Genomic DNA, 25,809 nt, shown 5'->3' on the forward strand with positions numbered 1-25,809 from the left:
AAGATCCCAAGCATATTTTTTAGGAGAATAGAACAAATGCTACAAATGTTTATCTGGATCCAGAAAAGACCTAGAATTGCCAAAACAATCTTGGAAAAAAAAAAAAAACAGAACCGGAGGCATCACACTCCCAGATCTCAAATTGTATCATAGGGCCATTGTCATCAAAGCTGCTTGGTACTGGAACATGAATAGACACACTGAGCAGTGGAATAGAATTGAGAGCCCAGAAGTAAGCCACCACACCTATGGGCATCTAATCTTTGACAAAGGTTCCAGACTATTAAATGGGAAAAGCAGAGTCTCTTCAACAAATGTGTTGGAAACAATGGGTTGAAACATGTAGAAGAATGAAACTGAACCACTATATTTCACCAAATACAAAAGTAAATTCCAAGTGGATCAAGGACCTGGATGTTAGACCAGAAGCTGTCAGATACTTAGAGGAAAATATTGGCAGAACTCTTTTCTGCATAAATTTTAAAGACATCTTCAATGAAATGAATCCAATTACAAAGAAGACTAAGACAAGCATAAACCTATGGGACTACATCAAATTAAAAAGCTTCTTCACAGCAAAAGAAACCACTACCCAAACCAAGAGACCCCTCACAGAATGGGAGAAGATCTTTACATGCCGTACATCAGACAAGAGGCTAATAACCAGAATATGTAAAGAAATTGCAAATCTCAACAACAAATAACCCCACCCAAAAGTGGGGAGAGGCCATGGACAGAATATTCAGCACAGAAGTGATGGAAAGACTGAGAAACACATGAAAAAATGCTCCCAGTCTCTGATTGTCAGAGAAATACAAATAAAGATAACAATGAGATACCACTTCACTCCTGTAAGAATGTCATACATCAGAAAAGGTAACAGCAGCAAATCCTGGAGAGGGTGTGGGGTCAAAGGAACCCTCCTACACTGCTGGTGGGAATGTAAATTGGTCCAACTTCCGTGGAGAACAGTCTGGAGAACTCTCAGAAGTCTAGAAATGGACCTACCCTATGATCCTCTCTTGGGGATATATCCTAAGGAACCCAACACACCCATCCAAAAAGATCTGTGTACACATATGTTCTTGGCAGCACAATTTGTAATAGCCAAAACCTGGAAGCAACCCAGGTGTCTAATATCAGATGAGTGGCTAAGCAAGTTGTGGTATATATATATATACAATGGACTACTACTCAGCTATAAAAAATGGTGACTTCACTGTTTTCAGCCGATCTTGGAAGGACCTTGAAAAATTCATGTTAAGTGAAATAGTAAGAACAGAAGGATGAATATGAGATGATCTCACTCTCAGGCAGAAGTTGAAAAACAAGATCAGAAAAGAAATCACAAGTTGAACCTGAAATGGAATTGGAGTATTACACCAAAGTAAAAGACTCTGGGGTGGGTGGGTGGGTGGGGAGAATACAGGTCCATGAAAGATGATGAATGACATAGTGGGGGTTGTATTGTTAAATGGGAATCTGGGGAATGTTATGCATGTACAAACTATTGTATTTACTGTTGAATGTAAAGCATTAATTCCCCAATAAAGAAATAAAAAAAAAAAAAAAGAAAGAAATTACAAGTAGAACCTGAAATGGAATTGGTGTATTGCACCGAAGTAAAAGACTCTGGGGTGGGTGGGTGGGGAGAATACAGATCCAAGAAGGATGACAGAGGACGTAGTGGTTGTTGTATTGTCATATGGAAAACTATGAAATGTTATGCATGTATAAATTATTGTATTTACTGTTGAATGTAAAACATTAATTCCCCAAGAAATAAAAAAGAAGGAAAAGGAAGAGGAGGATAAATAGCAATGTAGATTCATTATGGAGGCACTGAGCCCATATAAAAAAACAAAATAATAGATAAATCCATTTTTTAGTGGTCCAGGAGGTGGTGCAGTGGATAAAGCACTGGACTTTTAAGCATGAGGTCCTGAGTTCAATCCCTGGCAGCACACGTACTAGAGTGATGTCTGGTTCATTCTCTCTCCCCTTCTATCTTTCTCATTAATAGATAAATAAAATCTTTTTTTAAAAAAAGTCAAGTCTTTCCACCAGTGCTTTCTTTAATGAGAAAAACAGTATCAGGCTTGAAGTAGATTAAATAGCCCATTTGATGTCACCAGAGGTAAAGTTGAAACTCAGGCCTGCCTCAGGACAGCAGTGTCTCTGGAGTTCAAATCACTTAGCGTTTGGTGGCACGTGGCACTTCTAGCTTTTCCCACCAGACCACCAGGTCCTGAATGTCTGGGCTCTATGATTCTGGCACTGTCCCCACTTCTTCTAGCGTTTGCCACTGTCCCCACAACCGGCAGCATCAAAAGACAAGGGGCTTGGGGAACTTGCCATAAAAAAAAAGAAAAACAGAAACTCCTCCAAAATATGGAGACTAAATAACATGCTTCTGAATAACACATGGGTCAGTGAAGAAATCAAAAAAGATTAAGCCTTACATTGATATCACAGAAACAACTATCAGACCCTTTGGGATGAAGCAAAAGCAGTCCTGAGAGGAAAATTCATAGCAATACAGGCTCACATTAATAAAGAAAATAAATCACTAATAAACCATCCAACAACCCAACTGAACCAACTAGAAATAGAGCAACAAAGAGGTCCAGAAGCCAGCAGGAGACAAGAAATAGTTAAAATCAGAGCAGAAATCAAAGAAATAGAAAACAAAAGGATTATTGAAAAGATTAATGAAACCAAGATCTGGTTCTTTGCAAGGATAAATAAAATAGATAAACCATTAGTTATAATCACTAACAGGAAAAGGGAGAAAGCTGTGGTAAAATCACTTAGAAATGAGAGAGGAGATATTACAACTGGTGAGGCAGAGACACAAAGGATCATACAAGACTATTATGGACATATTTATGCAAATAAATTTGACAATCTGGAAGAAACAGACACATTCTTACAGGCATATCAACTGCCAACTTTGACACAAGAAAAGGTGGATAAACTCAACAGGCCAATCACTAAAATGGAAACTGTAACAACTGAAACAGTAATCAAACGCCCTCCCAAGAACAAAATCCAGATACAAATGGCTACACTAATGAATTCTATAAAACATTCAAAAAATAATACCCATTCTCCTCAAAAACTCTTTCAGAAAATAGAAGAAGAGGGAATACTCCCAAACACAATCTATGAGACTAATATCACTCTGATCCCCAATCAGAAAAGGTCTCTACCAAAAAGAAGAAAACTATAGACCTATATTCTAGATGAACAATGATGCAAAGATTCTCAAACAGATCTTAGCTAATCAAATCTAACAACATACTGAAAGAATAATACACCAAGACAAACTGAGACTCATCTCTGGGAAACAGATTATTTAACATCCACAAGTCAAAGTAATCCACCATATAAAATAAATAAATAAATAAAAATCACATGATCTTGTCAACTGATGCAGAAAAAGCATTTGACAAAGTCCAACAGCCATTTATGATAAAGGCCCTGAAAAAATTGAGAGTGTAGGAAAATTTCTCAATATAATAAAGGTTATATATGACAGACTGATGGCTAATGTCATCCTCAATGGGGAAAAATTGAAAGCTTTCCCCAAAAAATCAGGAATTAGGCAAGGGTGTCCACTCTCACCACTTCTATTCAACATAGTGCTAGAAATCCCTGCCATTACAATCAGACAAGAAAGAGACATCAAAGGAATTTAATTGGAAAGAATGAAGTTAAATTATCATTATTTGCAGATGATAGGCTATTATACATAGAGAACACCCAAAACTCTACCAATGCCAGGAGCCATTTCTCTGCTTGATAGATGATAAGCTTTGAGACAATGGAACCCCTCAAGACAAGTGTTAATTCCCCCCTGGGCAGGCCATTTCCCCTTAGGTAAACCATTTATCAGTAATCAAGTGAGTCAACACAAGTGAGTCAACACACAGTTTGGTTTCCGCCATTTGTTGCAAGGAACATTCCGCTTTGAAGATTGCTCCCCCTCCCCCTCCTCCAGCATTCCATCTCCTTCCCCAAAGCCTTATAATGCCTGTGAACACAATAAAATTTTGCAGCTTGATCAGAAAAGTGTCTTGCTGTCATTCTCCGTATCTCGTGTCCCTTTCATTCCAGGTCTTATTGGGTTCCTAGCCCCAGTTCACCGCCCTGCTGGTCGGGGTATTCTGGTGCCCGGGACGTGGGGCGAAGAAGCCTTAAGGACCTAGGAACTCCTCTGATCGAGAGGATAGGCCTATCTGATTTCACAGAGTCATCGCGGCCGAGGGGGTAACGCAAAGACTCGCATAGATGGCCACGGAGATACCCGACAGTGAGTCGCATCTGGAGGAGAGTGTCACAGCAGCTGCGGTAAGCAAAACCATGGGACATGAATTTAGCAAACAAGATTTATTTATTAAAGAACTCAAGGAGTCACTCAAGACACGAGGAACTAGGGTTAAAAAGAAAGAATTAAACACGTTTTTAGATTATATTGGAAATATTTGCCCCTGGTACCCCCAGGAAGGCACTATAGATGAGAAGCGTTGGAGAAGAATTGGTGACTGTCTTAACGATCACTATCAGTCTTTTGGTCCTGAACGTGTACCTGTTTCTGCCTTTTGCTACTGGAATTTAATTAATGATATCTTAAAAATTTATAATAATCACCCTGCTATTAAAAACCTTATTACAGAGGGTGAAAAGGTCTTCCGGCAACATTCTAGTCCACTGTCCAGGACAAAGTCCCCATCCCCATGCCCTTCTGTGATTATTGATTTTGCTCCCCCAGTACCCAGTCAAAATAAAAGCCTCCCAGCACCCGATGAAAGTAAAAGCCCTGTTCCCCTCCCTACAGGTTCCACCGCACTCACTAAAGTTCCCTCCATTGACCCTCCTATTGCTAATTCACATGAGAATGAAACCCAGCATTCTTTCCCCCGCCTCTATCCAGTTTTACAAAACCATCCCTCTCCTGAAGCACTTCCCGGAAGATGAGGCTTTGCTAGAAAAAGAGGCTGCCAAATACAATCCCGATTGGTGTCCTCCTCCCTTTAATCTCTCTCCCAGGACTTGTGCCCCTGCTCTCCAGCCTGACCCTCTTCTTGACAATCCCTCAGGCATGCTCAGGAGCCCTTACAGGAATTTCCACCCTCCACAAGGTCCTTGCTGACCAGAGAGAGCAGCTTCAATTAATGAAAGAAATAGCTGTAGTTACAGAAGAACTTACCTTTTTAGCCTCACCAAAAAACCCAATCCCTAAAACTAAAACTGCCTCCCTACACCACCGCCCCTCCGTTTTGTGCTCCGGTCCTTGACTTGGCCAATAATACTGATTAGACCACTTTCTTTAAAACTGTAAAATGTACCTTAGCCTAGAAAAAAAATTTTCAAAGATTTTTCTCTGCGCGGCGGCAGTAAACTGAGCCCGCCTGTTCCACCCGACAGCCAATCATGGCACAGGGCTCCTGCTCCACAGATTGGCAAAGACTGCAGTCAATCACCCCTAGCCACTAACGCCCCTCTTGGGGGGTAGATAGTCTGAGAGTTAGGAATCCGAAAGTGGTTTTTCAAAGGGAAAATTTTTCTCTTCACCAAGAATGTATGTTTTTAATTAAGTCTGTGCTAACCTTGTTTTCATTAATGTGTGTTAACCCCTAAGTAACTAAAGTTTAAGTTTTAAATAAGATTTAGTTAAGCTAAATGTGGTTTTAAAAATCCCGACTCATAGAGTTGGCACACCTTTACCAAAGTAAAATATAGGACAGTTTCGTCCTTCTGATAGCTAATATCAGCATCAATTCATTAGTTAAAAGATTTCCTGAGATCTCTAGGCGTGGTAAAATGCCTCTGCAGTCTCTCTCACTCTTGTAAAAATTGTAAATATTACCAGCACCTCAATACCAACTGCCACTGTTTGTTAATTTAATTCCATGCTTGAACTGACTTTCTAATAACCCAGTCAGTGTAGAGCAGTGGCCTTGCCAGGAAAAAAAGGGTTAAACATATTCCTGGCCTGATAAAAAATTTTTTATTCAACAGATGTGATTCAACAAAATTATTTAGTGTAAAATGGTCATCTAAAAGAAATGTTAACAGTAAAAAATTTATTTTAACATTTCAGCTATAAGGTTTATTTTAGCTTTTTAAGTTACCTATCCAAATCAAAGTGAAAGGTCAATTAAGTTGTGTACCCACCCTTGTTCATAGCTGCCCTAAGGGTGTGATAGCTTTGTGATAAACAAAGATCCTAACAAACAAAGTTTAACATTTTACTTAAAATTGTTTTTAAGACTTGGGTTAGTAAAAGATAACACAATAGTTGTGTTAATTATTTACATGCCAGAGGCTTTTGCTCTGGTTTTCCTCTTTATATCTTTCTGCTTTTAAAAATTATCTGGTTTGTTTTAAGACACTGCCAGAGGTTTATTCTTGATAAATTAAGGTAATACATTGTGCTGTTGGTCTGATAGATTTGTTTTGGCAAATCCTGATTTAACAAAATTAATATTTTGAACATTTAAACTATGAGGTTTTATTTTAGCCTTTTAAGTTGCCATATTAGAGTTCTAAGGAACAAAATCTATTAAGAGTTTTATATCTATGCTTACTCATGATAGCCTTGTGATGAGTAAAGACCTTAGTAAACTAAAGTTATAGTATTGTACTTAAACTGTCTAATCAGTTTAAAATAATGCTAAAAAATGGTAAACATTTTATCATGTCAACACATTAGGTATTGACTTTCTATAAAATATTGGTATATTCTAATAAAGAGCCTTCTGAAATCATAGAAAAAACCTCAAGCCAATTCTAACCATTAGATCATCAATTAACGTGGTACAAGTTCTCTCCCTAAGTAAATAATTATAGGTACATCTGCACATGAAGAACTGACTGCTCATATGGTAAGATTTAAAACTAAACATTTTTAATTTTTTATTTATGGGTGTGTGATGACTCCTAAAGTCACTCATATCCTAAAATTTTTCTCATTTTTTTTACAAACCTCTTAAAATTTTAACGCTTGACCTGCCATAGTGAGAGCACTTTACTGGCTCCTGCATTATTTAATTAAGATCTTGCTATTCAGACTTTTAAGATTAATCTCCATTGATAAAAGCCAATGCTCTCTGGCAGACTGATGTAATTCACATGCCCATGTTTAGTAAACAAAAACATTTTTTTTCTCAGTTGATATTTTTTCTAAATTTATGTGGGCTACAGCTCAAACAAGAAAAACTAAAACCCTTAAGCTTAATTAAAAAAAAAAAAAGGAGAATGCACCCCCAGTATTGTTGGCTAAAGTGTCAATGAAGTAACATACTAAACCCTTTTAATATTTACAAGAATTCTAATTGTCCATTTATTATATCTCATTGACAAAGCCACCCACTTTTCCAGTCACAGAGACATATTCTTTTTCTCTTTTTTCAACACTGGATGTCCATGTTTGTTTTCCTTTTATTATGGTGGATGACAGTATTGCTCTTGCAAAATCCACAGAGTTCCTGTTGGCAAGTCCTTACCACAAAGGACGCCATGGCAGTACATACTCCAGCTAGCCTCACCAGCCTATCCAAGTCTTCTCTTTCTGTTGACCTACCACTGCTGACTTCATCTTTGCATGTTTATTGACTGCTCACTTTTCTCAAAATATTCCTCGATGTTCAAGGAACTTCACCTTGACTTCTAATGTGTATGCACCTTCTCTGTGTTTTGGTACAACACCACCCTATATTTTCATGTCAATTCTTCTCTACCTGGTCCTTGCCTCCTAGTTTTGCTTGTTCCACAGCTGACCCTCTATGAAGAAGAAAAATTTCATCAGTTGGCGCTGACCAGATCAGACGTGCTGTGTTTCTTCCCCTGGACATCACATCCACTGACTGCTTCCCTTAGACTTGCTGGTGGCATGCTAGGACACTCTATATATTCCTCCCATGAATTTTCTGACAAATTACAACAGGTTATAGACTCCACCACAAATAGTCTTGATTCACTACAGAGCCCCTTATGGGACCCTTATTAGTCTTTTGTTAATGGTTACCTTAGGACCCTTTATTTTTAATAAGATTACTGATTTTATAAAACGGCAGATTGACTCCTTGGCATCAAAACCTTTGCAAATACATTATCACAGACTTGATTTGGCTGACAGAGGCTTGGCTGAACCTGAGGATGACAGACCCCCTTTTTGGATGGCATAAAATTCAGAATTATGCATCGAGACATCCAACCTTGGCAGGGCAAGGACACCAGTAAGGGGCACAAGGCAAAGCACTGCAGGGGGAGGACCCTATCATCCACCTCTGAGTCCCCCGTGAAGCAAACCTGATTTGCACGGAGGTTGGTGTCAGCAACAAAAATTGTTTCCCTAGAAACTGTGGCTCTGCCTCCCCTCCCCAAAAAGACACCGAGAGTCTTATAAGATGCGGGAAGGTTGGTTTTGCACTCACCCCGCGGGAGGAATCAGGTCAATACTTCTCCCCTTTGGTTATGTCCACCAAACCTGCTGTTAGGGTCTCCACTTCTCACCCCCAATTGCCAGCCTCAATTTAAATTATAACAAAGGGAGGATATGCCAGGAGCCATTTCTCTGCTTGATAGATGATAAGCTTTGAGACAATGGAACCCCTCAAGACAAGTGTTAATTCCCCCCTGGGCAGGCCATTTCCCCTTAGGTAAACCATTTATCAGTAATCAAGTGAGTCAACACAAGTAAGTCAACACACAGTTTGGTTTCTGCCATTTGTTGCAAGGAACATTCCGCTTTGAAGATTGTTCCCCCTCCCCCTCCTCCAGCATTCCCTCTCCTTCCCCAAAGCCTTATAATGCCTGTGAACACAATAAAATTTTGCAGCTTGATCAGAAACCTGTCTTGCTGTCATTCTTCGTGTCCCATGTCCCTTTCATTCCAGATCTTATTGGGTTCCTAGCCCCTGTTCACCACCCTGCTGGTCGGGGCATACCAAAAAACTTACAATTTTGTAAACAGTAATAAATCGAAAAATGAAAAACTAAGAAAAAAAATTAATATAGGTAAAAAAAAGAAAAAGAATAGCCCAAGGGGCTGGGTGATTCACCTTATTCCTTTCATAGTTATCTCCTATAACTTTAATTTCTCTAGTTTTGATCATTATATTTTTCTTATACTCACCTAAATGAGTGACCTCCAAAAAACTGGGACATCCCAAGGCCACATGCAAAAATATATTTCTTTGAAATACAGCTTTCATCATTTCATATAAGGTTCATAAAACCACTGGTTAAGATATATGAATTCATACAAACCTTTAATATCGCACTTTCAGGTAAGAGTGAAATGTCAAATTCAGAACCATCACTAACAGGTTCAGGCACATTTTCTTCAGGAAAAACAAATTCTTCTTCAATTATATTTATCTTTTGCTTGCTTTTCCATTTATTCAACTGAATTTCATGTTCTAACAACTGCCATGAAAACAATGTACAAATTTTATGATGTTGTAAGGATTAAATGCACAATACTTTACATAAATGATAGCACCAATTAAATATTAATTATAATTGTCATTATCATTGCCCACAGGACATATGATATTCTCTGAGTCATTAAGCCACTATAAATAATTTCCAGGAGCTGTCATACAACACTGGCATAGGCAGTTAACTTGACGATGTGGTCTAGGCTCCTCTTTTTTTCTTTTCGTTAAGAGTCTCTTCTTTTTTAAAAAAAAAAAGTTTCTGTTTATAAAATGGAAACACTGACAAGATAGTATAAAAGGGGTACAATTCCACACAGTTCCCACCACTGGAACTCCATATCCCATTCCCTCCCCGATAGCTTTCCTATTCTTTAACCCTCTGGGAGTATGGACCTAGGGTGCAGAAGGTGGGAGGTCTGGCTTCTGTAATTGCTTCCATGCTCATCATGGACGTTGACAGGTTGATCCATACTCCCAGCCTGCCTCTCTCTTTCCCTAGTGGGACAGGGCTCTGGGGAAGTGGGGCTCGAGGACACATTGGTGGGATCCTCTGCCCCTAGAAGTCCAGTTGGTATCATGGCAGCATCTGGAACTTGGTGGCTCAAAAAGAGTTAAGATATAAAGCAGAGCAAATTGTTGACTAATCATGAACCTAAAGGCAAGAATATTGTGGATGGAGATTTGAGGTCTCCATTCTGGAAAAAGCTAGTAGGTCTGTTTTAGGTATATTCCAAGGGGCCCTTGACTTTACTAGTTTTTGCCTGCACCTGACATCCAATAGTCAGGTGACCTAAGCTATTGTCTGGGGGCGAGAATGGTGTCATAGTTGGGAAAAGGACCAGAAAGCTGGATCAGGGAAGAAAATGACAACCCTTCAGCTTCATTACTCGGGTAAGACCTTTCCTTTTATAATAATTTCATCTCAGGTGGTTCACTTTCTAACAAAGTCCCATAACCTAGATATACACCAGTTTCTGTGAGAGAGAGCTTATGTTCACACATATCCATAAACTACTGCAAAATATATACCTGAAAGCAGAAGTACACTAGAGTTTGCAGTGAGTACCCCCCTAACAATTCCTCTCCACTATTCCAAGCTTTGGGTCCATGATTGCTCAACAATTTGTTCGGCTTCATATGTTAACTCTCTTTTCAATCACCAGGTTCCAGATGCCACCAGGATGCTGGCCAGGCTTCCCTGGATTGAAGACCCCACCAATGTGTCCTAAAGCTCAGCTTCCCCAGAGACACACCCTACTAGGGAAAGAGAGAGGCAGACTGAGAGTATGGACCGACCAGTCAACGCCCATGTTCAGCGGGGAAGCAATTACAGAAGCCAGACCTTCTACCTTCTGCAACCCTCAATGATCCTGGGTCCATGCTCCCAGAGGGCTAGAGAATGGGAAAGCTATCAGGGGAGGGGGTGGGTTATAGAGATTGGGTGGTGGGAATTGTGTGGAGTTGTACCCCTCCTACCTTATGGTTTTGTTAATTAATCCTTTCTTAAATAAAAAAAATTAAAAATAAAAGTGCAAAAAAAAAAAAGTGGCTCCCATGGGGAAAGTATAGAAATATTGTTAACTGTAAACCCAATTAATCTGATCTGGGGCCCATATTTAGCACAGGAGCCTATGTAATCTCTGCATCTCTGTAGGTCTGAGCTCACATTCCATGGTCACAGCTAGGAACATTCCAGGCTTCGCCAATTTCAGGACCATCATCCTTGGGTGACAGGTAGAGTATGCTATCCAACCTCCCTTCAGAGAATGGATAGGCTCCTCTCTTTATAGATAAAGAAGTTCAAACCCACAGAGCCACAGTCCTGGTGATGATATAAGTGGTATTTGAATCATGAAATGTAGGTGGTCAACATGGAGATGAAAAGGAGTCAGAAGGAAAGAATGTGAGAAGATGCCTAGTTGATCTTTTTTTTTTTTAACTTCTGATACACCCTTAAAATATGCATAATAAATTAAAGGCCCTAAGAATGAATACGGGTTACACACAATTTTGGAATAGTGTGTGTGCAAGTCCTCTTGCAGGCCCTCCCAGGACCTTGCCCTCACCATAAAGCAGTGATAGTAGGCTGTGATAGTAGCTTCCGAAGGGAGGCTGGGGTATACTACCCTGCCACTCAAGGAAGACTGGTCCTGAAATGAGGGCAGCCTGCAATGTTTCAAGCTGAACTACAAGCTCAGATCAACAGAGACTTAGAGGTTACACAGGCTCTTGTGATAAATATAGATAAATATAAGTATATGTCCTGGGTCAGGTGGATGGAGGTAGTTAATTTAATTTATAGATTTTTTTTTCCAAGAATGGGAGCCACTCTCTGCCCTAACCCAACTTTCTAGCCCTTTTCTCTACTCTGACAACATATTCTCAGACAATATTTTTATCCAACTTCATGTCAGTTATCAAACTCAAGCAAAACTACCATAGTTGAGGACCCCTAGAAACATGCCAAAAATTGACTTCTGACCTCTCTTAAACCTTAAGAACCCTGATCTCATCTGCTTTGTTCCTACTTTTTTTTTAAATTTATTTCTTTATTGGGGAATTAATGTTTTACATTCAACAGTAAATACAATACATGCATAACATTCCCCAGTTTCCCATTTAACAATACAACCCCCACTATGTCATCTATCATCCTTCATGGACCTGTATTCTCCCCACCCACCCACCCACCCACCCCAGAGTCTTTTACTTTGGTGCGACATGCCAATTCCATTTCAGGTTCTACTTGTGATTTCTTTTCTGATCTTGTTTTTCAACTTCTGCCTAAGAGTGAGATCATCCCATATTCATCCTTCTGTTTCTGACTTATTTCACGTAACATGAATTTTTCAAGGTCCTTCCAAGATCGGCTGAAAACGGTGAAGTCACCATTTTTTTACAGCTGAGTAGTATTCCATTGTGTATATATACCACAACTTGCTCAGCCACTCATCTGTTGTTGGACACTTGGGTTGCTTCCAGGTTTTGGTTATTACAAATTTTGCTGCCAAGAACATATGTGTACACAGATCTTTTTGGATGGATGTGTTGGGTTCCTTAGGATATATCCCAGGGAGGAATTGCAGGGTCATAGGGTAGGTCCATTTCTAGACTTCTGAGAGTTCTCCAGACTGTTCTCCACAGAGGTTGGACCAATTTACATTCCCACCAACAGTGCAGGAGGGTTCCTTTGACCCCACACCCTCTCCAGCATTTGCTGCTGCTACCTTTTCTGATGTATGACATTCTTATAAGAGTGAAGTGGTATCTCATTGTTGTCTTTATTTGCATTTCTCTGACAATCAGAGACTTGGAGCATTTTTTCATGTGTTTCTCGGCCTTTTGGATCTCTTCTGTGGTGAATATTCTGTCCAAGTCCTCCCCCCATTTTTGGATGGGGTGATTTGTTGTCTTGTTGTTGAGTTTGGCAAGCTCTTTATATATGTTGGTTATTAAACTCTTATCTGATGTATGACATCTAAAGATCTTCTCCCATTCAGTGAGGGGTCTCTTGGTTTGGGGAGTGGTTTCTTTTGCTGTGAAGAAGTTTTTTAATTTGATGTAATCCCATAGGTTTATGCTTGCCTTAGTCTTCTTTGTAATTGGATTCATTTCATTGAAAATGTCTTTAAAATTTATGCAGAAAAGAGTTCTGCCAATATTTTCCTCTAAGTATCTGATAGTTTCTGGTCTAACATCCAAGTCCTTGATCCACTTGGAATTTACTTTTGTATGTGGTGAAATACAGTGATTCAGTTTCATTCTTCTGCATGTTTCAACCCATTGTTTCCAACACCATTTATTGAAGAGACTCTGCTTTCCCCATGTAGTAGTCTGGGCCCCTTTGTCAAAGATTAGATGTCAGGTGCAGGGCCACATTTCTGGGCTCTCAATTCTATTCCACTGCTCAGTGTGTCTATTCATGTTCCAGTACCAAGCAGCTTTGATGACAATGGCCCTATAATACAGTTTGAGATCTGGGAGTGTGATGCCTCCGGTTCTGTTATTTTTTTCTCAAGATTGTTTTGGCAATTCTAGGTCTTTTCTGGTTCCAGATAAACATTTGTAGCATTTGTTCTATTCTCCTAAAAAATGTGCTTGGGATCTTAATGGGGATAGCATTAAATTTGTAGATGGCTCTGGGTAGTATATTCATTTTGATGATGTTAATTCTTCCAACCCATGAGCATGGAATATCTTTCCACTTCTTTGTGTCTTTTTCAATTTCTTTAAGTAGTGACTCATAATTTTAAGTAACAAGTCTTTCACTTCTTTGGTTAGATTTACTCCTAGATATTTGTTTGTTTGTTTGTTTGTTTCTATAGTAAAAGGAATTGATTTCTGGATTTCAATTTCTTCTAACTTAGTGTTTGCATAGAGGAATGCCACTGACTTTTGAATGTTAATTTTATAGCCTGACACCTTACTGTATTGCCTGATGATTTCCAAAAGCTTCTTGATGGATTCCTTAGGTTTTTCTGTGTAAACTATCATGCCATCTGCAAATAGGGAGAGTTTGACTTCTTCTCTTCCAATCTGTGTGCCTTCAGTTCCTTGCTCCTGCCTGATTGCTATGGCAAGAACTTCCAACACTATGTTGAATATTAGTGATGATAGTGGGCAGCCCTGTCTAGTACCTGATCTGAGGGGAAATGCTTCTAGTTTTTCACCATTGAGTTTGATGTTGGCTGTAGGATTGCTATATGTAGACTCCACTATCTTCAGGAGTTTTCCATCTATTCCCATTTTTTGTAGTGTTTTGATCATAAAGGGGTGATGTTGTATTTTGTCAAAGGTTTTCTCTGTATCTATTGATATGACCATGTGGTTTTTGGTCTTGCTTTTATTGATGTGGTGGATCATGTTGATTGATTTACATATATTAAACCAACCTTGTATGCCTGGGATAAACCCCACTTGGTCATGATGAGCAATCTTTTTGATAGACTGCTGTATCTGGTTGGCAAGAATTTTGTTCAATATTTTCGCATCTATGTTCATCAGAGATATTGGTCTGTAGTTTTCTTTTTTGGTTGTTTCCCTTTCTGCTTTTGGTACCAGGGTGATGTTGGCTTCATAGAAGCTGGCAGGAAGTATTCCAGTGTCTTCAATCTTCTGGAAGATTTTTAAAAGTAGAGTTATTAGTTCTTCTTTGAAGGTTTTGTAGAATTCATTTGTAAAACCGTCTGGTCCAGGACTTTTATTTTGGAGAAGATTTTTGATAACTGTTTCAATTTCATTAGCTGTGATGGGCCTGTTCATGTTATCCACTTCCTCTTTACTTAGTTTTGGAAGTTGGTAGGTATTTAGGAAATCATCCATTTCTTCCAGGTTATCTAGCTTGGTGGCATATAGTTGTTCATAGAAGCCTCACATGACATGTTGAATTTCTGCAGTGTCTGTTGTGATATCTCCTCTTTCATTTAGTATCTGATTTATTTGGGTCATCTCCCTTTTTTGTTTTGTGAGTCTGACTAAAGGTTTGTCAATTTTGTTTACTCTTTCAAAGAACCAACATTTACTGTCATTGATCTTTTGTATGGTTTTCTTATTCTCAATATCATTTATTTCTGCACTAACTTTAGTGATTTCTGTCCTTCTGATTGCTTTAGGGTTCCTTTGTTCTCCTTCTAGGTCTTTAAGATGTGCAATCAGGCTGTTTATTTGTGCTTTTTCTTGTTTCCTAATGTGTGCATGTATAGCTATGAACTTCCCTCTCAGTACTACCTTAGCTGTGTCCCAAATATTTTGATAGCTGTGTCTTCATTTTCATTGAACTCTCGAAACATTTTGATTTCGTCCTTTATTTCCTCTTTGACCTAGAAGTTGTTAAGAAGTGTACTGTTGAGCTTCCACATTTTGGGACTGTTACTAATCTTTTGTTGATTGTTAAGTGTTAGTTTAATTCCACTGTGGTCTGAGAAGATACTTGGGATGATTTCAGTGCTCTTGAATTTGCTGATGCTATCTTTGTGGCCTAACATATGGTCTATCCTTGAGAATGACCCATGTGGATTTGAGTAAAATGTGTATTCCAGTTTCTTGGGATGAATGACTCTGAAAATGTCTAGTAGTTCTAGTTTATCTATCTCTTCATTTAGCTCCCTTATGTCTTTATTGATTTTCTGCCAGGATTATCTGTCAAGTTGAGAAAGTGGGGTATTGAAGTCCCCTACTATGATTGTGTTGCTGTTAATATATTGCTATAGCTCTTTCAGTAGAAGTTTGATGTATTTAGATGGCTTCTCATTGGGTGCATAGATGTTAATAATTGTTAAGTCCTCTTGATTGACTGATCCTCTGATCATTAAGCAGTGTCCATTCCTATCTTTTTTAATCTTATCTATTTTAAAGTCTATTGTGTCAGATATGAGAATAGTTGTTCCTGCCCTTTTTTGTAGGCCATTGGCTTGTATGATAGTTTTCCATCCTTTCACTTTAAGTCTGTGTTTGTCTTGTTGAGTTAGGTGGGTTTCCTGTAGACAGCATATTGTTGGGTTGTATTTTCTGATCCATCTTCCTACTCTGTGTCTGTTAATAGGTGGCTTCAGGCCATTGACATTTATTGATATCAAAGACTGAAGATATTTTAACTCCATTCTTGTCGAGTTTTAGAGTGATTTGATATATGTCCTATTTGTGGTGGTCTGATTGTTTATAGGAGACCTTTCAGAACTTATTTCAGGGCAGGCTTGGTGATAGTTGATTCCTTCAACTGTTGCTTGTCTGAGGAGGTTTTGATGCCCCCATCTAGTCTAAAAGTCTGCTATTAATCTCCATCTAAAAGTCTGCTATTAATCTTATGGGTTTTTCCTTTGTAGGTGACTCTTTGTTTTTCTCTTGCAGCCTTCAGGATCCTTTCTTTATCCTTATTCCTTTCCATTCTAAGTATGATATGTCTTGGTGTCTTTAGGTCTGGGTTAATTCTGTTTGGGACCCTCTGGGCTTCTTGAATCTTTATGTCTTTGATGTTGTCTAGACTAGAGAAGTTTTCAGTTATTATGGCCTGGAAAATGCTTTCTTCCTCTCCTCTTTCTTCCTCTGGTATGCCAATAATGCGTATATTGTTTCTTTTGAAGTCATCCCATAGGACTCTGTTGTTGTTTTCAGCATCTCTTAATCTCTTTTTGAGATCTATTTATTTTTCAGTTGTCTCTTAATTCATCCTCGATCTTGCTAATTCTGTCTTCAGCCTCATTGATTCTATTCTCTCTGCCCTCTACTGTTTTCTGGAGTTCATCTATTTTGTTGCCCTGTTCTGATACTGTTTTAGCTATTTCAGCTAGTTGCCTTCTTAGCTCAGCGATTTCAGCTTTACAGCTCTCTTAATAACCTTGAGATAATTAGTGTTTTCTTCCAGAGTCTCATTTGTTGTTCCTGTATTTCTGATTACAATTCTTTCAAATTCTTTACTCACTCCTTAGCTAATTTCCTTAGCTAATGTTTGGATGTTGAACTCGTTATTTTGTGCTTCACCCGCTGGGGGACTTTTAGCTGGACTCTTTTCCTGGTTCGATTCTCCAATATTTCTTCTTGTTTTTTTAACCATTTTATATATTTTGTTATGAGTTCCCTTTCTCAGTACTTTTCAAATTACTGATCACTCTTGCCTGGATTGACTTGTGTCTAAGTAAGGTAATTAAAGGGTTCACTGTGGTGGAATTTAACAGTTGCTTCAGTAGTATTTTAATCCCTGATTCTGAGCTCAGTGGTTTAAACGCCTCTTTTGTGCTTTTTCTTCCCTGTACGCTATGGGTTTCTGAGGGCTTTTAAACTATACATAGGCTTCTTAGCTTCATCACTGACTCCTGACCAAGAGATAAAGCAGGGTGTGGCAGAGATAATCCAGTGATTATGCAAAGAGACTTTCACAGTCCCACAGCTATGCTACCAAGGTACAGGTCTTCTCCTGAGTTTCCTGGTTAGATCTCTGTCCCCTGGTGTCCCTCCCTGTCGCTGCTCCAGATTCTGAGGGCAGTAGCAATGGAGACTCAGAGTTGCACTTGGTGAGTCTCTGGGGAGTCCTCTCCTCCCTTCAGCTGTCCCCTTGTTGGTGGAGCAGACTGGAGGTGGTGTCTCAACTGATAAACTGCTGGACTGTTAGCAGTCACTTAATTTCTCCTTACGCTCCTCTCTCCTCTCTGTCACCAGCCACACGTGTTTGTACTCACCAGTGATTTAGTGGGTTCCTGTGGTCATTCTAGTCCTGTCTTGTTTCGGTCCCGGGTAGTCTCCTTTGGTATTCCTAGTTGATCCGGGAGAGGAGAGGAGAGAAAGTGATCTGCTGCTGCTTGTAGCTCTGCCTCCGGAAGTCTCCTCTGTTCCTACTTTTTGGTTCCTATTCATTGACCATTTTTTTGTATTTCTTTTGGGTCATTAACCATTTTGTCTCACTTTATATTCTGCCACCTTCCAAATACCAAGTTGCAGAAGTTAAAATGATTTCATCCTGACCTCTCTGTGCAGACAACCTCACCAATGTCTCCTACACCTCACCTCTCCAGACCCCTAACCCCGCTAAGGAAAGATAGATACAGGCTAGGGGGTATAGACTGACCTTCCAATGGCCATGTCTAGCAGGAAAGCAATTACAGAAGTCAGAACTCCTACCTTCTGCACCACAAAAAGGATTTTGATCCATACCCCCAGTGGGGGAGAAGTGATAATAGGAAGAAGGTAAGAGAACTCCAGCTCTATCAGGTACCAGAGAGAGAGAAGGAAAAAGAGAGGGATATTGAGATTTACTAATAGGGTTATTTGTGGCTGGAAGGGGAAAAGATGACGGGACCGGGAAGAAAATGGGGGCAATTATGTACAAATGTAGACAGATAATTGTAAAGATGATAGTTAAGCCATGTCTGCAACCTTAGGAGAACTGCTGTGGCTGGCAATGCAAGGATTGGGGATTCAGAACTCTGGTGGTGGGAATAGTATGGAATTATACCCCTGTTGACATGTAATTTTGTGAATCAGTACTAAATCACTAATAAAATAAAAAATAAATTTCTCGGTAGCACAGGGCAGTAGCACAGCAGGTTAAGTGTACATGGCGCAAAGTGCAAGGACCAGCATAGGGATCTCAGTTCAAGCCCCTGGCTCCCCATCCGCAGGGGAGTCACTTCAGAAGGAGTGAAGCAGGTCTTCAGGTGTCTATCTTTCTCTCCCCCTCTGTTTTCCCCTCCTCTCTCCATTTCTCTCTGTCCTACCCAACAACAACAACAGCAATAATAACAATAACAATGATAAACAAAATGGGACAAAATAACATACATATATATGTATATATATATATATACATATATATATATATGTATATATATATATATATATATATATCCAAAATGGAGAGAGAGAGAGAGAGTGTGTGTGTGTGTGTGTGTGTGTGCCTAAGGAAATGCATATGTCTGAGAACTAGACACAGAAATATTCCCTGCTTCTCATTCTAGTACATGCCTGTCATCCTCTCTCCACCTAAGTGAATACAGGTGATTATTACAAAATAATTGAATTGACAGGGGGTAGACAGTATAATGGTTATGCAAAGAGACTCATGCCTGAGGCTCCAAAGTCCTAGGTTCAATCCCCCACACCACCATCAGCCGAGCTGATCAGTGCTCTGGTAAAAAAAAAAAAAAAAAAAAAAAAATCAAAGAAATTGAATTACTGTTTCAGCTAGGGAGTCAGGCAGTAGCACAGCGGGTTAAGCACAGGTGGCGCAAGCACAAGGACCAGACTGGCATAAGGATCCCAGTTCGAGCCCCCAGCTCCCCATCTGCAGGGGAGTCACTTCACAAGCGGTGAAGCAGGTCTGCAGGTGTCTATCTTTCTTTCCCCCTCTATGTCTCCCCTCCTCTCTCCATTTCTCTCTGTCCTATCCAACAACAACTACAACAAGGGCAACAAAAGAGAATAAATAAATAAATAAATATTTTTTTAAAAAAGCTTTACTGTTTCAGCTAGAAAAAAATTTTTCCTCTAAATGTACAATTATCTGTATAACATTGTCTATACTGAGGGTAATATTAGACTATGTATACTATTCACTAATATATATTAACATGCTAGCTACTGCATATAAACATTATGTTTAGTGTATAAGGGTGGTTAAGTGAACATTACTGCCTGCTCTCTGGAATGGTCAGTTTAAGGAGATGGAAAATGGAAGAACAGTAATGTACAATTAATAGTGATCAGACATGGGCCCTGGGGTCAAAACACCAGCTTTGTTTATAAAGTGGTTGGAAAAAGAAAAAGAAAAAAGAAAAAAGAACACTCTGAATGAGCAGACTAAAACAGTGGTACATACGTATACTTGTGGGGGCAGGTGATGGCACAGCTGGTTGAGTGCACATGAAATACTACTCAAGGACCTGAGTCCAAGTCCCCAGTCCCTACCTGAAGGGGGAAAACTTTATGAGTGGTGAAGCAGTGCTGCAGGTGTCTCTCTTTCTTTCTCCCTATCTCCCCCTTTCTTCTCAATTTCTGGCTGTCTCTATTCAATAAATAAAGACAATTAAAAAATGTATACTTGTCTAACTGGCAGCACTGGAAATGTAGCCTGCTACATTTAGAGGCTTCTTCTTCTAGCGTTTGCCCTTCTTCCGTAGCCAGTCAACAGCGTCAGGTTGAGCCTGATGTAAAGTTTCGAGACCTCCTTTAAATCTGGAGAGGTGGCAGTCATTGACTATGTGGGTCATAGTCTGTCTGGAGCCGCAGGGGCAGTTCAGGTCATCTCTGGCTCCCCAGCGATGGAACATAGCGGTACACCGGCCATGGCCTGTTCCATAGCGATTGAGGAGGGCCCAATCATAACGTGCTAGGTCAAAGCTGGGTTGACGCTTGCAGGGGTCTATCCTACAAGAGCATCAGTAGATAATAGACTTTTATATAGAAAGAACTATGCTTTGGGTCTCCACATAGCCTATTACACTCAAGCGTTGTTTTAAATAGTGAGTTTTTTTCCTGCTCTCTTGGTTCTCTCTTTCATGTAGTATCAGCAGATGTAGCAGTTAAATAAATTTAGATTAGAAGAATTGCTGCTACCCTCTACAAAGCAACCACCAAAAAAGTTATTTAGTTTCTTCCTATTCTTTCTCTTTCCTATTCAGTCTGACTGTATGTCAAAGAATATAAAAAATGTAACTATAAAACAAAATCTCAGCATATTTCTCTGTCCGAGCCCACTGGTTACTATGAATGTACTAAAACAACATTGATTAATAGTATGTTAAAAACTTAAGCAAACTTTTGACTTTTAAATTTGGAGGAGTTGGCTAGGATGCTTTGTTTGGATTGCTTTCATTTCTAGTGAGTATCCCAGTTAAGAATAATCCTATACACTTGGCGGCTGCACCAGCACAGGTCAACTTCTCGGGTCCGCTCTTGCCACGCTCCACTCTCCTCCGCAAACATGTCTGACAAACCCAATATGGCTGTGATTGAGAAATTCGTTAAGTTGAAATTGAAGAACACAGAAACACAAGAGAAAAACCCCCTGCCATCAAAAGAAACGATTGAACAGGAGAAGCAAACCGGTGAATCTTAATGAGGCAGGCATCGCCAATATGCACACTGTACATTCCACAAGCATTGCCTTCTTATTTTACTTCTTTTAGCTGTTTAACTTTGTAAGCTGCAAAGTTGGATCAAGTTTAAATAACTGTGCTGCCCCTTTTCACATCCAAGAACTACTGACAAAGATGGCGCCTGCCTCTCACACCTTGGCTGGCAGGGAAGGGAAAGAATTTGCACATTGATGGAGGAGGAAGGTAGGTGGGAGACCATGAAATTTAGAGTCAAAATCCAGTTGGTCTAAGGTGGCCTGCAGGCTATAAAATGCAGTTACATCAGAGTGCCACTTTTTTATTCAATGATTTTAATTACTGGAATGCACAATTTTGAATATGCAAATAAAATTTTTTAACCCATAAGAAAAGAATAATCCTATACATTTTCAAGTAAAATATAATTTATTATAAGATCATGAGTTATTAGATTTAATGTTGAAAATAGTAGCAATGTAATGTTACCTAGAAATCATTAATTTGTCCAGTCTTTATTACCTATTTCTTCTCTATAGTCATACCATATAATTTCTTTTCTATGGTAGACATCTATGTTCATCTAAATATTTGGTTAAGATAATTCTTTGTGATTTATTGATAAATTTAAAAGAAATATTAAAAGATTTTTCCTTGATGTTCAATTTAAACAACAGAAATTATTAGGAGTTATTTGGGGGAGTTAATGTTAAATTTAAATTATTCAGCTAAAAGAATAAGGATTCCATTGGGGAGTCCTGATATTCCTAAACAGACATGATGGGCCTAGACCTCTAATAAATCCCTCTCTCCATTGTTACCAGTCATCTCTATCAGGAACAACACAATAGACTCCCTTGTAGGCCCCCATAGGACATTGCTCTCAACCTGGATCCACAGAATGTTGAAGGGAGGCTGGACAACACACTATATCTTCCACCTGAGGAAGATGGGTTCTAAAATTGGGGCCGCTTGGAATGTTCCTACTCATGACCACAGAATGTGAGCTCAGATCTACAAGGATGCAGAAGTCACATAGGCTCCTAAGCTGAATATGGACCCCAGATCACATCAAATTGATGGAGTTTACAGTCAACAATATTTATACGCCTTTCCCATATTTGGGAGCTACTGTCTTCCCTGATCCAGCTTTCTGGTCCTTTTTCCAGCCATGAAATCATCTCACCAGACAATAACTTGGATCCACCTGCATATCAGAAGACAGGCTCAAAAAAAAAAAAAAAAAAAACATGAGTATAGTCATGGGCCCTTTGGAATATAACTAAAATAGGCCTACTAACTATCTACAAAACAGAGACCCCCCCAAATCTTCATCTGTACTATTCCAGCCTTTAGGTTCATGATTGTTCAACAATTTGTTTGGCTTTTTATGTTAACTCCTTTCAGCCACCTGGTTCCAGATGCTACCATGATGCCAACCTGACTTCCCTGGGCAGACGACCCCACCATGTGTCCTGGAGTCCCACTTACCCAGAGCCCTGCCCTACAAGGGAAAGACAGAGACAGGCTGGGAGTATGGATTGACCTGTCAACACCCATGTTCAGCAGGGAGGCAATTACAGAAGCCAGAGCTTCCACCTTCTGCACCCTATGATGTCCCTTGGTCCACACTCCCAGAGGGATAAAGAATAGGAAAGCTATCAGGGGAGGGGATGGGATACAGAGCTCTGGTGCTGGGAATTGTGTGGGGCTGTACCCCTCTTATCCTATAGTTTCTGTCATTGTTTCCTTTTTATAAATAAAAAAATTTTTAAAAAGAAAAAAAAGAATAAGAACTCCATCAAAAGTGTATAATGTTTAGAATTCTTTGTATTTTTCCATATCAGCATTATTACTTATGACAACATTAACAGAACAGAAAAGCTCAGTTTCTAAACAACTTGAGTATTGGGTGATAACTCACTCAATAGTGTATACAAATCAGCATGTGTGGGGCCCTGAATTCAAGTTCCAGCATCAGAAAGAAGCATCATGAATAGCTACAGGGATGCTTCATGCATATGTTATTGTGATGTCTCTCCTCTCTTTCTCCCTCTACCATAAATAAATAAATAGGTCGAGGAGGCTGCTCAGCATTATCACATATGCATAAGACCCTGAATTCAATCCTCAGTACTGGCACTGCACACAAATAAATAAATGATAAATAAATAACTTAAAATTATAATATACCATACCAGCTTATTTTCTCTCCTTAGACACTTCTGTCTTGCTTTGTCCTTCCATTTAGACAGGCTAATTATTAGCCTATGGGAGTAGAAGAGTTGTTGTAGCCGTGCTAGTGAAGCTGAAGAAAATATATTAATTTACTACACAAAATTAAAGTTGTTTCAAAGTATTTTAATATTCTATCACATTTATAATATGAACCAATACTGCATTTGATAGTTTTGTTTGATTTTAATTATATTTGCAATAACTTTTTTTTTTGCCTCCAGGGTTATTGCTGGGGCTCAGTGCCTGCACTATAAATACATTGCACCTGGAGGCCATTCTTCCACCCTTTTGTTGCCTTTGTTCATCATTGCTGCTACTATTATTATTGTTGTTGTTGCTGTCGATGTTGTTGCATAGGACAGAGAGAAATCGAGAGAGGAGGGGAAGACAGAGGGGAGAAAAAAAAGACACCTGCAGACCTGCTTCACCACTTGTGAAGCGACCCCCCCCCCACGCAGTTGGGGAGCTAGGGACTCGAACTGAGATCCTTACACTGGTCCTTGCGCTTTGTGCTATGTGTGCTTAACCTGCTGCACTACCGCCCAGCCCATCAACTACTTTTGATAGCAGTATATAGTAGTCCTAAGATTTTACTAATCTGAAATATCAGCTTTGCCTTGAGAAGTTAAAATGTAATAAATGAAATGAAATTTCAATATATATGTCATTTCTTCTTTTTAACTTTTAATTATTTATTTATTTATTTATTGGATAACAACAGTCAGAAATTGAGAGGGAAGGGGGAGATAGAGAGGGAAAGAAACAGAGAGACACCTGCAACACTATTTCACCACTTGCAAAACTTTCCCCCTGACGGTGGGGACTGGGGACTCCCACCAGATCCTTTCATATTGTAACATGTGCACTCAACCAGGTGCGCCACCACCTGGCATGTCATTTCTTTTTTAAAGCAACTCTATTCTTTATGAAAGCAGTTTCTAAATTTATTGATAGATAGAAATAAATCATGAAGTAGTGTTCTCATTTAGTTAATTGCACTATGATTAGATTATCCTTTTTTTTTTTTTTACCGTAAGTCCAAACTCAAGCAAAGAAACCACGACAGGAAAGAATAATGATTAATGTATGACTAGGAAGGCTGTTCCCAGAGAACAGTAACTCCTTAGTTGCAAACAACTGTCTCTCCTCAGAAATAGACTCTATCTTTTACTGAGGTACCACCAGTAACTGGTCAGTAGAAAAACGATTCTCGAGGTCAGATGGGTGGCACACCTGACTGAACATCTATGTTACAGTGCACAAGGTCACAGGTTCAAGCCCCTGGTCCCCACCTGCAGAGGGAAAGCTTCACAAGTGGTGAAGCAGGGCTTCAGGTGTCTCACTATCTTTCTCCCTCTCTATCTCCCTTTCCTCTTGATTTCTGGCTGTCTCTATCCAATAAATAAAGATAATAAAAAGATTTAAAAAAAGAAATAAAAACGATTCTCTGATTTGCAGCTGTCATAAACAAATCAGCATTTTTGTGACCTGGATAAAAATCTAAGTAAAAACCTGAAGGTCGCTACCCTTGCTCTTAAAATAACATAACACACTGTCCACTCACTACAACTATGAAGGTTTAAATACAAGAACTCTTTCAGTTTTCTCATGAATTCATTAAATGAGAAAGCAGATTAAAAAATGTAAATTGAGACATTCAATCAGTTCTTTTTTCAATGTCTCAAACTTTTTAAAAAAATATTTATTTTATTTATTTATTCCCTTTTGTTGCCCTTGTTGTTTTATTGTTGTAGTTATTATTGTTGTTGTCGCCATTGTTGGATAGGACAGAGAGAAATGGAGAGAGGAGGGGAAGACAGAGAGGAGGACAGAAAGATAGACACCTGCAGACCTGCTTCACGGCCTGTGAAGCGACTCCCCTACAGGTGGGGCGCCGGGGTTCGAACCGGGATCCTTATGCAGGTCCTTGTGCTTTACGCCACCTGCGCTTAACCTGCTGCGCTACAGCCCGACTCCCTGTCTCAAACTTTTTAAAGCACAGAATGAGTCTTTTTAATACATAGGCTGAGTCTTTGATATGTTGACTCTCTTAAAAGCTTAGTCCAGGGAGACAAAAGCAACCGGTGAGATAGCTATATGCAAATAATGTCAAAGAACATAAAATATGGTGAGGGTGTGTATGATACAGCAAATCCGAACAAAGGGATTTTTCAAAGTTAACCCAATTGTCAAATAATGTGACTATTGCAATAACTATCTATTGTCTCCTTAACACTAAGACAACAGGAATCTCCCACTTTCTCTATAGAGCGTAAGTTTCTCCCAATCCTGGGACCTCTGGGGTGGGATTCACTTCCCTGCATACTTCTCTCAGGTCAGGCCAAATGATATTGCATCCGCTGATTCCAACCTAATCAATGCAACAAGTACCATCTCAGCATGCCTCACCTCAGACTGTGTACAGAGACGTCAGACATGGGTTGCCAACCCTTCACCCTCATCACTCAAGTGAGACCTTTTCTTTCATGCTTTTCTCTAATTCCATTCCAGGAGGTTCACTTCCTAACAGAGTCCCAAAACCTAGATATAGGCCAGGTCCCATAAGATAGAGCATATGTTCA

General features: G+C 39.4%; 2 protein-coding genes across 5 annotated transcripts in view; one reads left to right on the top strand and one right to left on the bottom strand.

Annotated features, from left to right (window-relative positions):
- FBXL13 (F-box and leucine rich repeat protein 13) overlaps positions 1-25,809 on the bottom strand; it is a 329,012-nt gene that overhangs the window by 255,539 nt on the left and 47,664 nt on the right. For all 4 annotated transcript variants that reach the window (XM_060196358.1, XM_060196360.1, XM_060196359.1 and 1 more), the window contains exons 6-7: positions 23,188-23,297; positions 9,277-9,435 (exon numbers count right to left, since the gene is read on the bottom strand). In XM_060196358.1, coding sequence (XP_060052341.1) covers positions 9,277-9,435; positions 23,188-23,297 — 269 coding nt within the window. The remainder of the gene's footprint in view (positions 1-9,276; positions 9,436-23,187; positions 23,298-25,809) is intronic.
- On the top strand, positions 20,844-21,143 carry LOC103122092 (thymosin beta-4-like). The gene has a single exon (XM_007532683.3). It carries the CDS (start codon positions 20,860-20,862, stop codon positions 20,992-20,994), a length of 135 nt encoding a protein of 44 aa, XP_007532745.1. The 5' UTR covers positions 20,844-20,859; the 3' UTR covers positions 20,995-21,143.

Source organism: Erinaceus europaeus, chromosome 8 (assembly GCF_950295315.1).
Source record: "Erinaceus europaeus chromosome 8, mEriEur2.1, whole genome shotgun sequence".
In the NCBI taxonomy this organism is placed as follows: Eukaryota; Metazoa; Chordata; class Mammalia; order Eulipotyphla; family Erinaceidae; genus Erinaceus; species Erinaceus europaeus.

Bases quoted from the DNA above. Each gene is read 5' to 3' on its own strand.
- LOC103122092 (XM_007532683.3), top strand. From the start codon at position 20,860: ATGTCTGACAAACCCAATATGGCTGTGATTGAGAAATTCGTTAAGTTG.